This window comes from Camellia sinensis, chromosome 3 (assembly GCF_055761805.1).
Source record: "Camellia sinensis isolate YWXY chromosome 3, ASM5576180v1, whole genome shotgun sequence".
NCBI lineage: Eukaryota > Viridiplantae > Streptophyta > Magnoliopsida > Ericales > Theaceae > Camellia > Camellia sinensis.
Window position 1 is genome coordinate 200,544,245 of NC_138963.1, and position 22,522 is coordinate 200,566,766.

At 40.5% G+C, this 22,522-nt stretch overlaps 2 protein-coding genes across 2 annotated transcripts; both read left to right on the top strand.

Moving 5' to 3' along the window:
- Positions 1–909: 909 nt before the first annotated feature.
- On the top strand, positions 910–3,080 carry LOC114300541 (cytochrome P450 81Q32-like). The gene is made up of 2 exons (XM_082921933.1): positions 910–1,960; positions 2,318–3,080. The coding sequence occupies exons 1-2, from the start codon at positions 1,103–1,105 to the stop codon at positions 2,936–2,938; spliced, it is 1,479 nt and encodes a 492-aa protein (XP_082778059.1). The 5' UTR covers positions 910–1,102; the 3' UTR covers positions 2,939–3,080.
- An 8,516-nt stretch (positions 3,081–11,596) lies between these two features.
- LOC145823030 (uncharacterized) lies at positions 11,597–13,273 on the top strand. The gene is made up of 2 exons (XM_082921924.1): positions 11,597–12,326; positions 12,407–13,273. Exons 1-2 carry the CDS (start codon positions 11,892–11,894, stop codon positions 13,133–13,135), a joined length of 1,164 nt encoding a protein of 387 aa, XP_082778050.1. The 5' UTR covers positions 11,597–11,891; the 3' UTR covers positions 13,136–13,273.
- The last annotated feature ends 9,249 nt before the right edge of the window (positions 13,274–22,522 follow it).

The window sequence follows — 22,522 nt, forward strand, 5'->3', positions numbered from 1 at the left end:
TTATGATTTAAAAAATGAATAATTTAAATTATCGAAATGTAATTCAATCTGCTTGGTGCGAATTGAGGAGAAACTAATCCCTAAATTAAAATATATTGGGAGCCACAAACAAAATAAATTTGATTAAGACAATTTAAATTTTGAATAATTTCTCTTACTATTTATTTTTTTGGGTTTGGCTTGTCTTGAGTTCGAAATTAGATTGGAGTATGCTGTTAGACTCGTGGGAGCCCACTACGGGTTTTGTTTCGATAATCCGAACTGTTTTTAATGTGTAGAATTTGTCGAGTACATTATCTTTATAAAAAATCATGTTGATTTGATATCAAAAGCTACTTAATCGGATTAAATTTATGTCAACGGTAAATATAATTTTCGAAATAAATTGTTGATAAAAATTTAAACGATTAAGATATCATTTGGGAAGTGGGTTAACTTTTTAACTTTTTTAGCCTAAGCTAAAAAGCTTGGTTTGGAAAAAGTTTTTTGACTTTTTTAACTTTTTTTTTGTGAGAGAATAGTGTAATGATTATGGGTTGAATGTGATGTTTTATTTTTTGTGACAAAAATAGCCTATTTTGTCTTTTGTAGCTAAAATAGTCAAAAAAAAATCCCAAATCTATCTTCCCAAATAGAGCTTAAGTACTTATCGATATTCGATCAATGTGATTTTTTACAGAGATAAAATAATTTATAATTTTTACACATTAAACGATTCAAATTATCAAAACAAAACTCGTAATAAACCCTACACGTCTAACAATACTATCTAGTCGACCAATCTACTTTATTGACTAGAGACATGTCAAAGTTTGTTTTTATTTATTTATTTTTTTTTTTTTTTGACGGTAACACGTTTGTTTTTAGCAAGAATCAGGATAAGTTTTAATTGAAGAATGAATTTTATATGATTAGATTTCATTAAACAAATTTAGTAAAACTAATGATTTAAATTTTTTTTTAATTAAAGGTCACATGCAAATATGAGGTAAAATTTTTGATAAATCTCTTCATCTCTAACATTTTTCAAACAAATTTATATTTGGATATTAATGAATTGACCTAAATTCAAACGGTATCATCTCTCTCTTCTCTCTCTGTCATGGAGGTAGTCTGGTGCACACTGACTCTCATCTTCTCCATCTTCTTCATCCTCAAACTCCTCTCTCCACAAAAATCCAACCTCCCACCTACTCCACTCTCTCTCCCTATCATCGGCCACCTCCACCTAGTTAAAACCCCACTTCATCTCTCTCTGAAAACCCTCTCCGATCGACACGGTCCCCTCCTGTCCCTCCGCTTCGGCTGCTGCCCCACCGTCGTGGTTTCATCTCCCTCCACCGCCGAACAATTCTTCACCCACCACAACGACATCGCATTCGCCAACCGACCCAAGTCCCTCGCAAGCAAGCACCTCGGCTACAACTGCACCACCGTGGTATTCAACCCCTACGGCGATCTCTGGCGCAACCTCCGCCGCGTCACCACCATCCAGATCTTCTCCTCCGCCAGCCTCCACCACTCCTCCGCCGTCCGAATCGAGGAGATTCGGTTTATCGCCGGAAAGATGTTTCGAGCCTCAGGTGGGGAAACCCAGAAGGTGAATCTGAAATCTGTGTTCTATGAGTTGGTTATGAATGTGACGATGAGGATGGTTGCCGGAAAAAGGTGGTCGCCGGCGGCGGCGGCGGACGGTGTGTTTGGTCCGAATTCGATATTGGATATTTGTGATTACATACCCATATTGAGGTGGGTCGGGTTCAATGGATTTGAGAAAAGACTGGTGAATTTGCAAAGGAAGAGAGATGGGTTTTTGCAGGATCTGATTGATGAGGTGCGACAAAACAAGATTAATAATTCTTCGACGAAACAGAGAAAGACCATAATTGAAGCTTTGTTGTCTCTACAAGAAATAGAGCCTGAATACTATACGGATGACATCATCAAAGGCATCGTACTGGTAAGTTCAAAATTTTCAATTACATGTTATATATATTGCTTTTGTGTTGAAGTCCTGGTGTTTTGGTCAGTATATATACATGTATCACCAAACATTTCAGCCAAAATCTGACATTAAAGTCTGTTATGAGGTGTTTTGTAGTTTTTAACAGACACTTCGAACACTGAAGTATATGGAGTGCATTTTTAGTGTTGGGTGATAGTGGATGCCAAGTATAACCTACTAGGCATACATGATTAGTTACTATAGTCAAGCCTTCACTAGGAGGCCTTTTCATTTGTTAATAAATTATAAGAATTATAAATGAAGTGATTTTGTTGCTAACAGATGATCTTCTAATTCATTTTTTGTACACAGTTAATGTTCACAGCAGGAACACACACATCCTGGCTTACCATGGAATGGGCAGTGTCACTTCTCTTGAATCATCCAGAGGCATTGCAAAAGGCGAGAACTGAGATAGACAACCATGTCGGACCAGGGCAACTTCTAGAGGACTCTGATCTCTCTAAACTACGTTATCTCCATTGCATCATCAATGAGACACTCAGGCTATTTCCAGTTGGACCTCTTCTTCTACCCCATTTTTCATCAGAAGATTGTGTTGTAGACGGATTCAACATTCCACGAGGAACAACGCTGTTGGTGAACGCTTGGGCCATTCACAGGGATCCCAATTCGTGGGATGAGCCTACCCGGTTCAAGCCAGAGAGGTTTGAAGGGGTTGAAGGGGCACGCGAAGGTTTCAAGTTTTTCCCATTTGGAGTGGGGAGAAGAGCATGCCCTGGAGCTGCCTTGGCAATAAGGGTAATTGGGTTAGCTTTGGGTACATTGATTCAGTGCTTTGAGTGGGAAAGAGTTGAGCCTGAATTGGTCGACTTGAGCGAAGGATCTGGGCCAACTTTGCCTAAGGCCAAGCCCTTAGAGGCTATGTACAGACCTCGGCCTTCCATGATAAGTCTCCTTTCTCAGCTTTGAGTAGTGTCTACTGTTCAAATTTCCCTTTCCCCTTTACGGTTCTCTGTTTTCATGTATGTGCTAGTGGTTTTGGAAGCAACTAATAAGGATTGTACAGTGCAATTATCATATCTTGAGTTGTAATATAAAGTGAGCTTTGTGATGTTACTATTTTAGTAGATTATTTTAGTTTTTGATATTTTTAGGAAGTTAAAATTTTTGTGTTTGGGAAGAAAGTTAGATTTTTTTATAATTGAATGTGACGTTTGTGGGAAAAAAAAATGAAATGGTTATAAATTTGATATGATATTTTATCTTATTAGTTATTTTAGTCTATTTAATTTTTTAGTGTTATTTTAACCAAAAAAAAAAAAAAAACCAACTAAAAAATTTCTTCCCAAACACCTCCAAAATGTGATGAGATAAGGACTGACAACTTATAAAAAGAAAGAGGCAGCAATTTTGGTTTTGTCCATTGAGTACATTGAATGGGAAGGGTTGGAAGAATTTTAGATAGGGGAGTTCCAGCTCAGTCTCAGACGACGAGCCTACCAATTCCAACCCAGATTCAACTTAAATACTCTCGTCTACATTTTTTCCATCATCACTATCTTATCATCGGGGTCATCAATCCTTAAAAGTTTGGAAATCAAAATGGATCTTTATGTATTGTAATTTTGTGCTCCAGAGGCTCTTTTTTATCTGAATTGCTTAGGGTATACTTGGGGTCGGCACAGGTCGGTTGCAGCCACGGAACCTCCAATCCGTCATCTGCCCGTCAGATTGGCGGATTAGAGAAAATCAATCCGCATCCGTCCGTCAATCCGGCGGATGTGAATTGAGCAAATTAGCGGTTTGGCGGATGGATGGGAATCGGTTTGGCAGTTTAAGATTTTATAAATTTTCAAAATAATTCAACTTGTGCACTTCCTCAAAAAATAAAAGAAATGAAAGTATTACAGTCAATGACTTAAAAAACTATTACAATCACTGTATGTCTCATCCAAAAAAAGAAAGTTTGAAACTTTGAAATATCACAATTACTGCATGGCTCATTCACATATTACAATCATAGCATGATTCATCCACATATTACAATCACAATTCATCCACATATTACAATCACAGCATGATTTATTCACATAAAGTATTACAAGCTGTGGTTCTTAAAATATAATAACAATTCAAATCACTAAAATCATAAACAGGGCAGTAGTAGAGATTGTATGTCTCTATATTGTTACATGGGCAAATTACATATACACCCCTCGAGGTTTGGCTAAATTACAAATACCCCCCTGAGGTTTGAGAAATTACGAATTCCCCCCTGAATGCTATATTTGCATAAGAAATTAGGGGGTAATTTGTTATGAAATATAAACCTCAGGGGGTAAATTGTTATGAAAATACAAACCTCAGGGGGCGGGATGTAATTTCCGAAACCTCAGGGGGGTATCTGTAATTTAACCAAACCTCGAGGGGTGTATATGTAATTTGCCCTTGTTACATCTATATATGTTTTTGAAAACAAAAACCAACCAACATATATCATATTTTCTATTTATTATTTTTAGAATTAAATTTAAAAACCAAAAAATATAGATAAATAATACGTTTATTTTTTTCAATTCAAAAAATATATTTAAGTTGAAAACTTTTTTTCAACAGAATATTGAAACTCTTTTTTAATTGAAAACACAAACAAAATATTTAAACAAATTGAAAACATAAAGTCTTATAAATTATTAGAGATGCTCGTGGTTTGGCGGTTCAGCTGCGGCCAAAAGAATCTCAAATCCGCCATCCGTCCACCAAATTGGCAGATTGGAGAAAATCAATCTGCAACCGTCCGCTCGTCATCACGCATCCGTCCAAAATACGGCGGATCGGTTCGGTTCAGTCGGTTTTGACGGATTGGTATATCCGCTACTCAGGGTGTGTTTGATTGGGGGGATTAGGAGGGGGGACTATCCACTATTTGGATTGTAATCCAAATAGTGCACCTTATCCGTCGTTTGATTTTTTTTTAGTCCGGCGGACTCCATGTCCTGCCGGACTCCATGTCCCCCATATGGGGGACTATCCTGTCCTGAGGGGGTGGGACAGAAAGTGGGGGACTAATCACTGTTTGGATTATATGCGAAAATGACCATTTTGACCCTCTACTATTTAATTATGTATTATATTTAATAAAATTCAATAAAATTTAAATGTCTCAATTTAAAAATAAAATAATTTTATTTAACTTTTTATTAATGCTTTATTTATTTAATTTTTTAAAATAATTTTTTATAGATATTTTATTGATGTTTTATTTTAAAATTTTGTTTATGTTTTATTTAATTTCATTGTTTAAATTTAATAGATGTTTTATTTAAACAATTAAATGTTTAATTTCAACAATAAATAATTTCATTTATTTAAATTATGTTTTATTTAAACATTTAAACATTTGTACATCAACATGTTTATTAAATTATTTCAACATCTGTACATCAACATGTATATTTATTTAACATCTATTAAATTATGTTTTAATACGTCAACATTTGATTACATCTACATTTGTTAATTGTTAATTACATCAACATTTGTTAATTCTTTAAACATAATCTATACATCAACATTTATTTAATTGTTAATTGTTAATTGTTTAAACATAATCTGTACATCAAAATAATTTCAATGTTAATTGTTTAAATAAAAATTTAAACATTTAACCATTAGTATGTTTAATTTCAACAATAAATTTTTATTTGTTTAAATAAAAATAATCTATACCAGTCAATTTTTTTTATCAATATTAGTATGTTTAAATATCTTTAAACAAAATTTAACCATTAGTATGTTTAATGTTTACTAAAAATAATTAAAATATTAAAGATATGTTTAATATTGCTATTACATAGTAAACAATTGAAAAAAGGTAAAATAGTCTTTTGTTCATTTATCCTATCCAGTCCGTCCAACCAAACGTTGGATTCACTGAAAATAGTCCTATCCAGACATCTAATCCCATGAAAAAACAAACACAGGATACATATCCAATCCGACCAAATAGTCCGGGGGATTCACAATCCCAAGATTCAAGTCCGATGGATTCTAATCCCCCCTTTTCCAGTCCGTCCAATCAAACACACCCTTAGTGTATACAAGTTCCCATCTTTGGGAAAACTTATAGTGTGGACTATATTATAAATTGACATAATTTTATTAAAAAATGTATAATTTCTTTATAAATTAATGTAACAGAATATTTAAATTTTTATGATTGATGTTATAACAATTTATGGTTTAATTATGATATTTTTTGTTATACTAATTTGTTGCTTGATTTTATATTTTACAATTGATATTACGAAATTTTATAATAAATTTACGTGAAATTATAATAAAGTACATATTTATGTAACCCTAAAAGGATGTACACCATAGGACTTACCCCCATATCTTGCAAGCTTCCTAGAGTTGCAGAATTTGAAGCATGACTTAGCCCTTTCGGCTTGTTTTATGATGAGATGGGCTGGCTGAGACCAACTGGCTCGGTAGCCCAGTTTATAGAACTATAAACGAGTTGAGCTGAGTTTGTGAGTACTCAAGCTTGTTAAGAATTAGTAAGAGCAAGGTTCAGTGTCTCTTTCCTTGAAAAAGTTAGTAATTTATTCTTATGAACTTAGAATTTACTTCAAATATGTTTGTCTGATGAAAATTAAATTGATAAAATATGAGATTCACATATAAAATGATTCTAAGTCATTGATTTATTTTTTTTTAGAAAAGTAAATTCTATTTAAAAAATTTATTTTGCCTTTTTATAACTATTTTAGTCCCAATCCACTCCAATCCATCTTCCCAAACGATGGCTGAATTGCTAATGCTATGTCTTAAAATTTGGTAAATAACCATCTTATCATTTTTCTTATTATTTATTCTTCCTGTCATTATGGCTGTATTCTATAATTTTTCATCATTAAATTCTACCTAAATATATTGTTATTGAGTGATGATATACAAATATAAATTTTGTATATAATTTTCAAACATAATGATATAACTTAATGGTAACCTTTTACTTTAAAACAAAACACTTATAAACATGATTTATATTTATAATAATATCACTATCACAATATTTTTATGGTATTTTTTTTGAATAAATTTTTATATATAATATAATTTTTTATTTTTATTTTTACCATTATATCTAGATTAGATCAATTTAATTTAGATATATTTAAAAAGTATAAAATTAGTACAATTTTTTTTTTAAAAAAAACCATTGAAAACAACAAAATAAGACAATATATTGTTTTTTGTATTTTTTAATATTTGGTGAATTTAAAAAAAATCACAAAATATTATATTTCTTAAGTATATCTAGATTAAGTGTATTTGGAAAAATAAAAAAATTACATAAAACATTAAAAAAATTTAATAAAAAAAACTCAATTTTTTTTGTAAGAGTTAAATTAAAGAAGATGATTGTTATTTTTCTTAAAATAACATGAACAAAATATCTGTATTATTTCATTATTTCATATGTATAAAGACAAAGGGCTATATATGTTATTTTAATATGATAGGGGTAAATATAATTTTTCAATTGTGAAGGAGGAATCTGTATTAAATAGAAACCTCAGGGGATGTCAATGTAATTTACTCTTAAAATTTTTTGCATGTAAAATTGTCTGTGTGTGGGGTTTATTTTTATTTTTATATTTATATTTATATTTATTTTTTTTTTATTTTTTATTTTTTTAATGTGTCGTTAGAGTATATAAAGAAATTAAAAAAAAAATTGTACATTTTGTATAAAAAAAAGTGTAATAAAATATACAATATTTTTTATTATATAAACATTTGATGTAGCTTTTACAATGTATGTTGATGAAGTTAGGCTTTGTTTGACATTGATTTTTTTGGTTAAAAAAACATAAAAGATAAAATATGTTAAATAAATCAATAAAATAAAATGTTACATTTAAATAATAATTATTTCATTTTTTTTTACAAAAATAAAAAACAAACAAAAAAACTAAACAAATTTATCCCAAGCTAAAACATTCTAAAAACTAAAAAAATAATTAAAAAAATCAATTGCCAAACGGAAACTTAAAATCTATTCGGCTCAATCTTGACCTCATGACCTGACATAAAGAGAGTGTGTGTAAGGGGTTGTTTGGGATAACCTAAATAAGTGTACTTTTTGTCCTTTTACGAAAAGATGTGCAGAAAAGTAGAGAGATGATGTGATGAAAAAAAGATAAAAAAATAAAAAGTGTGTACTTATTTAGGACAGTCAAACTTGGCCTAAATCTTGGTGATTCTAACAAAGACCCTCCGCCGTTTAAATTAAGCGTAAACTCATTTAAGTTATGATTTATTTACACTTTGTCCCTCTAAATTTTAAAAATCAACAGTTGTTCCTTTCAAAATATTATTTTATTACTATTAATCCTAATGTACACTAATGCCCTCCTAGCCTACTTAATTATATATATATATATATATATATATATATTATATGGGTAAATTCTACTATATATACGCCCTGAATCCAGATCCTCGGTGCCCCTTTCCTGCCGCACAACCCTGTAGCCCCCCAAAACGATGTCGTTTGGGAGGGTTTTTTGTTTTGTTTTGTTTTTTTTCTTTTTTTTTTTTCTTCTTTCTCTTCCGTCTGTGTTTGGTCTTCTGCAAAACAGAAACCAGAGGGGAGGGGAAGAAGAGAGAGAGGAAGGGAGAAGAGAGTAGGGCTGAGTAAAGAATCCGTGAAATCCGTAATCCGATCCAGTCCAATCCAATCCAATAGGTTTGGATTGGTTTTTTGAATCCGTGGTTCGGTTTCGGATTGAAGAATTAAAAATCCGTAATCCACGGATTGGTTCCGGATTAAACCATACGGTTCCGGATTGGAACCGATCCGGACTGTATACAATAGTCTATATTTGTATTATACATCCTCCCCCATAGTATCTTTTCTTATTCCATATAAAACTAAACTCAAATCTAAACCCGCATCATATCTTCTTTTATTACTTTTGTTTGTTAGTTTTTAGTTTTAATTTGTGTACGGGGAGGAAATAATTCTCCTCGTATAATCCTGTTGACCAAGTCCACGCTTCTCCGTACGACGTCGCTTTGTCACCTGAAAACACAAACGTGAGCTAGCCGGCGGGTGTGTGCCGGAAACCTCTCCGATGCCTAAGTCAGAAAACTTGACAAATAGACAAAGTTCTAAGTTCTCAGAAAGATTGTGTTCAATTACCTCCTCCAAGGTGATGCTTGTAAGCTTTTATAAGTTTCTCGTGGCACAATCCTGGTAGGACTTGTATTTCTCCATGCAGAGTCCTCCTAGGATTCATACACTTAAGGATAATGCTTATCCTTTCACACCCTCCCCCACTGCTTAAACCAAGTGGGATGGTTTTCTCCATAGCCGAACTACCACACGGCCGAAATAACACTGGCTATGCTGAGCCACAGAGAAGGCCGAACTATCCTTAGCTCGGTCTTCTCCTTTAACTCATTACTTCGGCTGCCCCTGTTCAACCTTGGTGTGCTTAGATCAAATTTCCAAGTAACAAGTTCTGACTGACCTAGCCAGAGTATGTCATGACCGGACTAACTCCGAAGCCGGTCTTCCCAGAACATACTGCGACCGGACTAACTCTAAGACCGGCCCTACTCCGAGTTGTCTCTGGACCGGAATAGCCTTACTCTTCCTTGGGCCGAAGCAACTATCTCTTCTTGAGCCGGAATAAACTTACCTCCTTGGGCCGAAGTAACTTTGTCTCCCCAAGGCCGGAGTAACCTTGCCCTCTAGGCCTGAGTATTCAGTACGGCCTTTTTACCTAGTCCTCTGCGTTTTGGGCCTCAAAACCCAACTCGAAGCTCGGCCCATTTTTCCCAAAAATTACCCTCTCAATTGCCCCTTAATTCCATCTGCATAGCATGATTGGGATTATCTGTCCAACAGCCGAGCTGGCGTCGTTTCGAAGCTTTTCCGGCCGAACTAAGAACTCTTGATCTTTCAAGCCGAGCTAATTTTACTCCGGGCCCCGTCTTTTCCGGTCAAAAACGTCTCTTCAATCATAGCGTCTGTAACGCTTCCCATTCCAGTGACACGTGGCAGGTTCTGATAAGCCGTGGCCAACTGTTACGCCGTCCTGCAGAAATTTCGTACAATTCCCGCCTCTTTTTGCCGCCTTTTTTCTCTCTCCCTTTTCACAAAACAGCCTTTCTCTTTCTTGAAACACTTCACCTTCTATTCTTCACTTTCTCTTCTCCCTTGCTTCCTGAGTCTTTGAGTTTGCTGTGTACGTGCCTCCATTGCTGCTACCGCCTCCATCTCTAGCTTCTCTCTTATACAGGTAAGCAAGCCTATCCTTCTTGCTTTCTTTGTTTTCGTACTCTGCTTTCCATGCTCTGTATGTTTTTTGCAAACAGTTTGTCCATTTCTGTTTCGCTTTTGTACTTTTATGGAGAAACCATTAGAACTCTATGTATATGTCATATACCCTAGAGAAAAAATTTCGATTTTGATCCAGAATCACGTCCCAACCGAACTTGGATACTGTTTGTGTCATGTATGTGAATAGATTCAGAACATAACCGGACTAGAACTAGGAATATCAGTAGTTTCTTTTGACCCACTCTAGCCAAGATAGGATCACCGAACAAGCTTGCTCATACCGAACTAGGTACTTCGGTCTACAACCGAGCTAGGATTTTGGGGCCAAGCCGGCTTTCTTAGTTCTTAAACCGAACTCAGAAAGGCGCCCCTAAGAGCTCAACCGAAGTAATTTTCCTCATACTGTAACCGTTTTAGGCCTTGGGACTAGACCAGCTTTCTTAGTTTTTTAGACCGAACTCAGAAAGCTGCCCCTAGACGTTAAACCGGTCTAATGTGCTCAAAACCGTGCTAACAAACATTCTGAAGAGCCGAGGTAGAACCAGCCCACTAAGCCGAAGTAGGATTTGTATATCTTGCTTATAATTTGTAGCGCGGTCCAATCGATCTGTGCTTAACCCCTTTGTTTTCTACCTTGCAGACTTAGGTTGCCCAGACACTCCTGCGTGTGCTCAACCGAGCTACTGAGCCAAATTTTTGTACCGAAATAATTTATTCGTAATTTATACAACAAATGGGTAAGTATAGATATTTAGTCGAAACCCCTGGTGGCATGGCCGAATTTAGGCAGGACTACCAGATTCCTGATGATGTCCAACTGGTATTGGCCAAGAAAGATGCTACTCCCTGGGACAATGAAGGCTTCGTCCCTTTTACCCTTCAATCCATAATAGAAACCGGACTACGGTTTCTTGTTCAACCGCTAATCTGCGAATTTCTTAGACAGACTAGGTTGTGCCCCACCCAACTGTCTACCAATACATATCGTATCATAATGGGAATAGCCGCATTAAATCATCAAACCGGACTAAATCTCGGCTTAGCCGAAATATTCCATCAGTATTCCATCGGTTCAAAGAATGCTGGGTGGGTATATTACCTTAGAATTCGCCGCCGCCGAGAGAAGATAATTAAGCACACTCCGGACAAAGATCTTAACGATGATGATTTCTTTTGGGTCTCTGGGAACTTTGAGGATTTTCAAGCTCAAATTCCTGGCCGACCTATAAATTGGAAAATGGGAGAGCCTGGTAATTTTACTTCGGTCTTCTGCTTTGTGTGTTATCTCGGTTATTTAGTCTACTGGCCGAACTAACACTTCTCTTTTTTGCAGATTTCGCCCATCTCCATTCCTTGTATAGCTATCCTAACCTCGGCGTTTTGCGAGCCGCATTTCGGGTTAAAGAAAGAGATTGGGCCAAGCTTTTAAATTTCGAACCGACCTACCGTTACAGCGGTCGACGGAAGGCAAAGGTAACCGATTTTCTTCTCGAGGAAGCACCGGAGCCGGACCCAACTTTGCCCGAGATAAGACTTGTTCCATTAACCGCTGAGGAAGAAATGGCAAAGAAGAGCAGAGTCAGGGCCCTTCTAACTTCAACAACTAGAGCCGAAGTAACACCAACTACTGAGGTGCAGCCTGCCGTCGTGGCCCTTCCTTCACAACGGCCTTCTTCATCTCGCCCTTCAAAACGCGTCCGATCTACGTCAGCCGAACAACAACTTGTTGATGAAGTCGAATCCGTCCCCCAAAGTCCTCATCCTGCGTCCCAACCAGAGCAAACTGACCGAGCTCGTTCTCCGAAGTGGGCTCCGCCTTTGATCTTCAATGACCGAAACATCAAAGCCACTGATTCGGTCGTGGCTGAAAAAGACCACCAACTGGCCTTTAACCTGGCCAAAAGTGTGTGCCTCCCCAAGGACATGGAGCACCACTTGAAGCAACTGAACACCGAAATGAAATCAATTCGGTCTGCTTCCAAGTCCATGATTTTGGTAAGTAGCTCTGTCTGCTTTTTCCTGTCTAAATTTTTCTAACTTTTACTTCGGCTGAGATGGGATTTTTGTTTTGCCAGGCCTTGCAAAAGAACAATGTCACTTATAGGAAAGTCCAAGAGCTCCGCAAAACCACAAGGCAGGCAATGGCGGAAGCCGAAGCCAAGTCGGCCGAACTACTACAAGCCGAAAAGAGAATGGCCGAGCTAGAAGCAGAAAACGGCCGTCTTGCCGATCTAGTTAATTCGGCGGAAGCGGAGAAACAGAAAGCTGCCATCGTTATGAAGGACAAGTATTTGCGGGAGTTGGTGAAGCTTGAGAGGAGGAAAGACGCCGAAATAGGCGAACTAAGAAAAAACATGGTGGAAGCCGAAAAGGAGGGCTATAAACAAGGTTACAAGAAGGCCGAAGATGCCTACGTCAAACAATGTGACGCTGCAAAGGAGCTGTTCTTCAAATGCGGCTGGAGGGCGGCAGTGGAGAAGCTCGGTCAAGATCAACAGACCGAGGTCTTCAACCCTCCAGATTATTTTATACCGGAGTCCCTGGCGGAGTACGCGGCTGCTCTGCAACAACAGTTTTTGGAAGACTCTGACTCTGATGATGCCTCTGATGAAGATGCTCCGGCCGAAAATGTGGACCAGCCAGTTCGGTCGGTGCCCACTGCTGAAGACCTAACTGTTGATCCTCCCAGTGGAACCGTAGCCGAAGTGGCTCACCCTAGTGTGAATGAGCTCCCTCCGGAGACTGGTCTTCAAGTTGATGCCGATGCGGTTTTCGACGCTGAAATTGATGAACTTTTCTCTTGATTTTTTACTTTTTCTCCTTTGTAACCGAACTAAGCCCCCTTGTAATGACTTCTCTTTGAATGAAAAATTTTACGTCTCTTATTCCGGTTATTGTGTGTATGCTTGCGTTTGTAATGTCTTCTATTACTCCAAGTGTTATTTCGGTTTTTGGTTGGTTAAACTATACTTACCAGCCAACCACTCCTTAGCCGACATAATTACTTCGGCTGAGGAGTATTAAGTGTTGGTTTAATCCAGCCAACCACTCTTCAGCCTTACACTTACTTCGGCTGAAGAGAAACAAGAGTTGGTTTATTCCAGCTAACCACTCTTCAGCCATACACTTACTTCGGCTGAAGAGTAACAAGAGTTGGTTTATTCCAGCCAACCACTCTTCAGCCATACACTTACTTCGGCTGAAGAGTAACAAGAGTTGGTTTATTCCAGCCAACCACTCTTCAGCCATACACTTACTTCGGCTGAAGAGTAACAAGAGTTGGTTTATTCCATCCAACCACCCTTCAGCCTTACACTTACTTCGGCTGAAGAGTAACAAGTGTTGGTTTATTCCAGCCAACCACTCTTCAGCCATACACTTACTTCGGCTGAAGAGTAACAAGAGTTGGTTTAATCCAGCCAACCACTCTTCAGTCATACACTTACTTCGGCTGAAGAGTAACAAGAGTTGGTTTATTCCAGCCAACCACCCTTCAGCCTTACACTTACTTCGGCTGAAGAGTAACAAGTGTTGGTTTATTCCAGCCAACCACTCTTCAGCCATACACTTACTTCGGCTGAAGAGTAACAAGAGTTGGTTTATTCCAGCCAACCACTCTTCAGCCATACACTTACTTCGGCTGAAGAGTAACAAGAGTTGGTTTATTCCAGCCAACCACTCTTCAGCCATACACTTACTTCGGCTGAAGAGTAACAAGAGTTGGTTTATTCCAGCCAACCACCCTTCAGCCTTACACTTACTTCGGCTGAAGAGTAACAAGTGTTGGTTTATTCCAGTCAACCTCTAAGTTAGTTTTTCCGGCCAACTTATAGCATTTGGTTATTCCGACCAAATGTCCTGCAGCCTGGATCCTTATCCTGGGCTTAGGAAGGGTGTTGGTTTAATCCAGCCAACCTCTAAGTTAGTTTTTCCAGCTAACTTAGAATAACATGTTTGCAATATACTTAAGTCTTGAAAGCTAATTTTTACAAAGAGTAATTTGTGCCAAAAAGAATAGCTCATTTTATTGAAGGAAGAGAAAATTACATGTTTAAAAAAAGAAAAGCTAAAAGTAAAATATCTTGAGATTGGCCGTATTCCATGGCCTAGGGATTGCCTTGCCATCCTTGTCTTCGAGGTGGTATACCCCTTTGCCGGCTAACCCAACCACCTTATAGGGACCTTCCCAATTGGGGCCTAACTTGCCGTCTCCTGGGACCAAGGTGTTTCCCATTACTTTGCGCAGTACCCAATCGCCAATTTTGAATTGTCTTGGATGAACCTTTTTGCTGTATTTTTTGATTAACTCTCGTTGGTATGAGGCGATGTGGACTAATGCTCTCTCTCTTCTTTCTTCTGCAAGGTTGAGTTCTAAGGCTATGGCTTCTCCATTTAAGTCTGGATCAAAATTTTCGCTTCGAATTGTGGGGAGGCCAACTTCTAGTGGGATCACCGCTTCCATTCCATATGCTAAGGAGAATGGTGTTTCTCCTGTTGATCGCCGAGGTGTGGTGCGGTAGGCCCATAAAACATGAGGAAGTTCATCCGCCCACTTGCCTTTTGCTTTTTCTAGCCTTTTCTTTAGTCCATCCAAGACGACTTTATTTGATGCTTCTGCTTGCCCATTTGCTTGGGGATATGCCGGTGTGGAATTGTAGAACTCTATCTTGTACTCTTCACAAAAGCTTCTAAAGATCCTGCCGTCGAACTGAGTTCCATTGTCTGAGATTAGTGCTTTTGGTATGCCAAACCGAGTGATAATATTCTGCCAAACAAACTTCTTCACATCCTTCTCTTTGATTGACGCCAATGCTTCTGCTTCCACCCACTTTGTGAAGTAGTCTGTTGCTGCGAGAAAGAATTTTCTGCCTCCGGGTGCTGTTGGAAGTGGTCCTACTATGTCTAAGCCCCACATTGCGAAAGGCCATGGGCTAGTCAAAGGTAGGAGTTCTCTTGCTGGTTGATGTATTTGGTGCGCGAATTTCTGGCATTTTTCACACTTCTTCACATATTTTTCTGAGTCTGCTTGCATATATGGCCACCAATATCCTTGCGAAATAGCCCTGTAGGCGAGCGACCTTCCCCCTTGATGACTTCCACATACCCCTTCATGTATTTCGAACAGGAATGCTTCTACTTTGCTGGGATGAACGCACTTGAGGTAAGGCCCAGAGAACGACTTCTTATATAATGCCAAAGATGGAGATAGCCAAAATCGCTGCGATTTTGCCCTTATTCTGTTGGCTTCTTTTTTCTCTGTTGGTAGGATGCCGTCTTTTAGGAACAGGATGATGGGATCCATCCAAGAAGGGCCTAATTCTGCGCAATACACTTCTTCTGCCTCGGGGTCTTCTATGCTTGGTTTTGGTAAGAAGTCGACGAGTAATGGATGAGGGATTGATGTATCTGCCATTGAGGCAAGGCCTGCTAGCTCGTCTGCTCGGCTGTTTTCCTCCCTGCCAATTTGTTCTATCCTTACCACATCAAACTTCTTGATCTCCGTTCTGACTAGCTCTTGGTACTTGGCCATTCTGTCATCCTTTGCTTCGTATTCGCCAGAAATTTGGTTTACCACGAGCAGTGAGTCACTGTATACCATTAGTTCGGTTGCTTTCATGAAGTGTGCTGACTTGAGTCCTGCGAGAAGCGCCTCATACTCCGCTTCATTGTTGGATGCTGGGAAGCCAAGGTTAATTGCTTGCTCTATTACCAGGCCGTCTGGAGAGATGAGGACTATGTCAAGCCCTGCACCATGTCGGTTGGATGCTCCATCCACAAAGAGCTTCCACATCTCTCCAACGAATAGTTTCCAGCATGTGGAAGGGTCAGACGATGCCGTGGGGTCAAGGATGGTGTTTTCTTCAAAGTCCATATTGGCTGTCTGCCCTTCGTCCTCTGTTTGAACTTTTGGCAAGCCTTTGTCTGTCTCTTCCTTGCTATCCTTAGCATGGTCTGTCTTGGTGCTTGATTGACTACCTTCTACTAGGGGTTGCGCTATTCCGGCGTCAACTTCCGTCCCTAGTTCGGTTGTGTCAGTCAGGTCGACTGGGCAGATATGATGACTTCCAGGGGTGAATTCTGCGACGAAGTCTGCCAAGGATTGGGCTTTTATTGCGGTTTTAGGTTGGAATTTGACGTCGAATTGTCCCAATTCTACTGCCCACTTCAAAATTCGCCCACTAAAGTTCGCCCTTTCAAACAGAGCTTTTAGTGGAAAGGCTGTGAGAACGACTATGGTGTGGGCGTGAAAGTAATGTGCCAACTTTCTGGATGCCATCATTAATGCTAATGCTAGTTTCTCTAAGGGCAAGTACCTTGTTTCGGCTCCCAACAATGTCTTGCTTACATAAAAGATGGGCAGGTGTTGTATTCCTTTTGCACGAACCAATACTGCGCTAACTGCGTGCTGAGAAACTGCCAGGTATAAAAAGAGTTCTTCACCAGGAACTGGGGTTACAAGTAGTGGTGGGGAAGACATGTACTCCTTCAAGCTTTCCAGAGCTCGGTCGCATTCTTCATCCCACTCAAACTTGGCTTTTAAAGCTTGGAAGAATGGTCGTAGTCTGTCTGACGACCTGCTTATGAACCGGTTTAGCGCAGCCGCCATACCAGTGAGATGCTGCACTTCTTTGACTGAGTTTGGTCTCTCCAACTCCTGGATTGCTTTGATCTGAGAGGGGTCTGCTTCTATACCTCGGTTGGTCACCAGGAAGCCCAAGAATTTGCCAGATCCAACTCCGAATGCGCATTTGGATGCGTTGAGGCGCAACTTGTGTTTCTTCAGGATCTGGAACATCTCACCTAGGTCTTTCAGATGGTCATTCTCGTCCTTGCTTTTGACCACCATGTCGTCGATGTACGCCTCCATTGTTCTGCCTAACAATGGTTCAAACATCTTGGTGACCATCCTTTGGAATGTCGCCCCTGCGTTCTTTAGGCCGAAGGGCATGACCTTGTAGCAAAATAACCCCCTTGGTGTTGTGAAGGATGTGACCTCCTGGTCTGGTTCATGCATGGCGATCTGGTGGTAGCCTCTGTATGCATCCAAAAAGCTAAGTCAGTTATGTCCTGCCGTTAAGTCCACCAGTTGATCTATCCTTGGTAGAGGGAAGCTATCTTTTGGGCACGCTTTGTTGACTGTTTTGTAGTCGACGCAGACACGCCATTTACCATTCTTTTTTGGCACTACGACGGTGTTGGAGATCCATTTTGGGTAGTGCACTTCCCTTATCGCTCCTGCCTCCAGCAGGTTGCCTACCTCTTCTGCCACTATTTCGGCGTGGTGGAGTGCCGATCTGCGCGTGCGTTGAATGACTGGTCTGGCGGATGGGTGGACATTGAGTTGGTGACTGATGAAGTTTGGATCAATGCCTGGCATGTCGTAAGGTGTCCAGGCAAACACTTCGATATTAGAAGTCAAGAATTCCAAGACCTCTAATCTCTCAGCGCTGGACAATGATGAGCCAAGCAAGAAGAACTTATCCGGGTTCTTCTCATCTATTTTTACCTCCACCAAGTCTTCCACCGCTTTCTGATCAGCCTCTTTGCCGACGTCCGCGAATAGTTCATTACTCTCTGGTTCTTCCACCGAATGAACGTATCCTTTGGCAGCTCGGCTTCCATTTGCTGTGGCGAAGCACTGTTTTGACATGATCTGATCGCCATAGACTTCTTCAATTATACCGGCGTCATTAGGGAACCGCATTACCTGATGGTATGATGACGCTACCGAACGCATGGCATGCAGCCATGTTCTGCCCAGGATGATGTTGTAGGTGGAGGGGACCTTCAATACCCAGAACTCCACCTGTTTTGATACACTTCCCGCTCTGACTGGAAGGATTATTTTGCCGACAGGCCACTTTGGCATGGAGTTGAATCCGATCAGGGGAGAAACTGCAGGTACCAAGTCTTTGTCTTGCAGCTTTAGTTGTTTGAATGTGTCGTAATACATGATCTCACATGAACTACCCTGGTCAATCAGAATCCGCTTGACGTCAAAATCCTTGACTCGGAGAGTGACGACCAGGGCATCATTATGGGGGCAGTAAATTCGTTCTAAGTCCTTATCCGAAAAGGACATGACATTTGTTGCCTCTGTCTTCCCCTTCTTGGCGGCAGGTTGGGTACTTAACACTTCTCTAAAGTGCTCAGCCTTCTTGATTGAACCTCTGAGCTCGCATACGCGCTCAGGTTCAAAAACTCCATGGATTACATTGATAACGCCTTGTGGTGGTGCATCGTTTGGCATTCTGTTGGGTTGGTCATTATGATCTTGGGGGGCCGGTTGTACTCCTCCTTCAATGTATTCATCCAAGTGGCCTGCTGCCACCAATTCTTCCAAGTGCTGTCTTAGTGGCGTGCAATTCTCAGTTCGGTGCCCCTTTTCTTTGTGGAAGGTGCACCGTGATCTGTCGTCGTAATTCTTCTGAGCTTCCCCAAGCTTGGCTGGCCATTTGACAAAAGGCTTGTCTTTGATTTCGCTCAGAATCCGATATATTGGTTTTTTGAACACCGTTGTTATGGCAGTGCGGATTCTCAACCATCTTTTGTCTGGGTCTTCTCCGTTATCTCGTCTGCCACGTCCGTTTTTGTTACTTCGGTCAACCGTGTTGACCTTGGCAGGGGTTTTCTTTTCCGGTGCTGCGGTCGTGCTTGATCTTGCTTTAGCACGCGCGCCATCCTCTTCTACCCTGATGTGCTGATGCACTCTTTCCATCAGGGCCTCCATGGTGAGGGGTGGCGTCATGGTGATCGAGTCCCTTAGTCGATTTCCTACTGGTAGGCCTCTTTTATATCGCGCAATGGCCAGATTGGTGGGGCAGTCTCCAATCTGGTTGAATGTCTCCCAGTAGCGACTGTTGTAAGATCTGAGGGTCTCTTTTTCACCCATGTCGATGGAGAGTAACTGGTCTATCTCCACCGGTGTCTTAGTATTTGTCCGAAACCTTGTTACGAACGCTTCTGCCAATTGGGCCCAGGAGGCTATGCTACCCTCTGGGAGCTTTTCGAACCAAGTCAAGCCCAGGTCGCCCAGACTTGATGGGAAAAGTATGCACATTAAGGCCTCGTTTCGCCTGTACACGGCCATGACTTGGCGAAAGTGGCTCAAGTGTGAATACGGGTCAGTCTTCCCTTCATATGTATTGAACTTCGGCTGAAGGAAGCCTGATGGCAGGGGTGCGTTTTCGATCGCTGGGACAAACGGCGAGGTCTGTAGTCTTGCCAATGCCTTGTCCGTTGGTTCGTAGGCCGGTCGCGGTATTGGCATTCCAACCTCGACGCTTCCGTGCGTCCGAGGAGCCAACCGTTGTAAGGCCGAAACTCGGTGTGGATCCCTTGCCCTGGCATCTTCCTTGCATCGTGCTTTTTCTTCTAGCACGGTTCGTAAGTCGGATGACCTGGGTAGCTCGGTTTGTCTGGATCTGGTTTGGTGTGAATGTGAAGGCCAATACGTGCTTCCTTCAGTGTATGATCTTTCGGATCTCATCCTCTCAGACCTGGAGTGACGAGTCCTTGAAGATAAGGAGTGAGTGTCGCCTGTCCTGAGGCTTCTGCTCTCTCCTTGAGAGGGTGTAGTATTCCTACTACGACTTTCTGAGTGGCGAGGGGGCGTCTTGTGCTTGCGCCCCTCTCCTGTCGCCACATCTTTGGTCTTCATCTGGCGTTTCAAGGCCTCCATGTCCGCCGCCATCCTTCGAATTAGTTCATCCTGTTCCTTTACGCGATCTTCCAGGGCTTGAGGATCAATCCTCCTCCTTTGCCTGTCGGGACTTTGAGAGTGACGAGGGCTGCCATTCCGCCTTCCTCTGCCACTCCTCCTGGAATTATGTTGTTGGGGCTCCAAGTCCGCCATGGGAGGGACGCCAGGTAATCCTTCACGCCTTGCGCCCCCTTCTGGAGTTTGTCCGTCGACGGCGGACTGCGGCAAGTCTTCAATGTGTGCCATTGAATGAGAAAAGGAGAAGCTTAGTCAAGAGGTTTTTGTTCTTGTCTGTTCTTCCCACAGACGGCGCCAATTGTACGGGGAGGAAATAATTCTCCTCGTATAATCCTGTTGACCAAGTCCACGCTTCTCCGTACGACGTCGCTTTGTCACCTGAAAACACAAACGTGAGCTAGCCGGCGGGTGTGTGCCGGAAACCTCTCCGATGCCTAAGTCAGAAAACTTGACAAATAGACAAAGTTCTAAGTTCTCAGAAAGATTGTGTTCAATTACCTCCTCCAAGGTGATGCTTGTAAGCTTTTATAAGTTTCTCGTGGCACAATCCTGGTAGGACTTGTATTTCTCCATGCAGAGTCCTCCTAGGATTCATACACTTAAGGATAATGCTTATCCTTTCACACCCTCCCCCACTGCTTAAACCAAGTGGGATGGTTTTCTCCATAGCCGAACTACCACACGGCCGAAATAACACTGGCTATGCTGAGCCACAGAGAAGGCCGAACTATCCTTAGCTCGGTCTTCTCCTTTAACTCATTACTTCGGCTGCCCCTGTTCAACCTTGGTGTGCTTAGATCAAATTTCCAAGTAACAAGTTCTGACTGACCTAGCCAGAGTATGTCATGACCGGACTAACTCCGAAGCCGGTCTTCCCAGAACATACTGCGACCGGACTAACTCTAAGACCGGCCCTACTCCGAGTTGTCTCTGGACCGGAATAGCCTTACTCTTCCTTGGGCCGAAGCAACTATCTCTTCTTGAGCCGGAATAAACTTACCTCCTTGGGCCGAAGTAACTTTGTCTCCCCAAGGCCGGAGTAACCTTGCCCTCTAGGCCTGAGTATTCAGTACGGCCTTTTTACCTAGTCCTCTGCGTTTTGGGCCTCAAAACCCAACTCGAAGCTCGGCCCATTTTTCCCAAAAATTACCCTCTCAATTTGTAATGGTCTAAATACTTATGGTGAAACCAATTCTCTTATGGTTGTTTAAATTCTAGAACAGTATGCCGCTATTATAGAAAGACATGTTGTTATTATGGAACTAATATAGCGCAATGTTTATGTTTTTATGAAATTAAAATGTTATATATATATATATATATTTTTTTGTTATTTAATTATGTGAATCTGTGGTCCTAAACCGATCCAATCCGTATTTAAATGGATTGGTTCAGATTGATTCCATAATTTAAACGGATTGGATTGGTTCTAATTTTTCAAGAACCGTAAATAACGGATTGGTCCTGGTTTTACCCCAATCTGATCCAATTCAGACCATGCTCACCTCTAGAAGAGAGAGAGAGTGAAAGCAGAGAGAGAGAGTGACAAAAATGGAAGCCGAGAAGCTCCTCCCTTCACGGCGGCATCAGCAGCAGCAAAGCGGTGGCTCCTCATCACCGAGAAGCTCCTCGCCGGCCGTGACCCGAGCTAGAGAATCCGAGCCGAGACTGGAAGCCGTCGACCAAATCCTCGTCGTCGGCGACACTGTGAACCCTTCTTCTTCTCCCATTTTCTTCTCCCTTCCTCTCTCTCTTCTTCCCCTCCCCTCCTCTCCCCTCTGGTTTCTATTTTACAGAAGACCAAACACAGACGGAAGAGAAAGAAGAAAAAGAAAAGAAAAAAAAAACAAAAAAAACCCCAAAACGACGTCGTTTTGGGGGGCTACAGGGTTGTGTGGCAGGAAAGGGGCACCGAGGATCCAGATTCTATACGCCCTACCATATGTACCTTATTCTGGCACAGTTTGGGAAGTTAGTTTTGGTGGGTTAGATGCTAAAATAGCCACAAAAAACAAAATAGGCTATTTTAGCAACAAAAAACAAAACATCAAATCCAATCCATAATCATTACACTCCTCTTTCACAAAAAAAATCAAAAAAGTAAAAAAGCCAAAAAGCCCTTCCCAAACCAGGCTTTTTAGCCCCAGGCTAAAATAGCCAAAAAACCAAAAAACCGAAAAGTCAACCCACTTCCCAAAACAAAGGCTCTATAATTATGATCAATTATTTTCTTTAGTTATAATTCATGAGATTTTTTGTTATGTCTCATGTATTGTTTGACTATGATTTTTTTATTTAATTTAATTATGACTCAAAAAATATGAAATTATATTATTTTCTTCTTTAATTATAAGGTGCATATAGTACCATATAGTTTTACAAGTAGATTTTATGTGGATTAGTCATTCTATATTTTTATCAAAATTTTATTTTACCTTTTTAATTTTTCGTTATGATGATTAATTTTTAT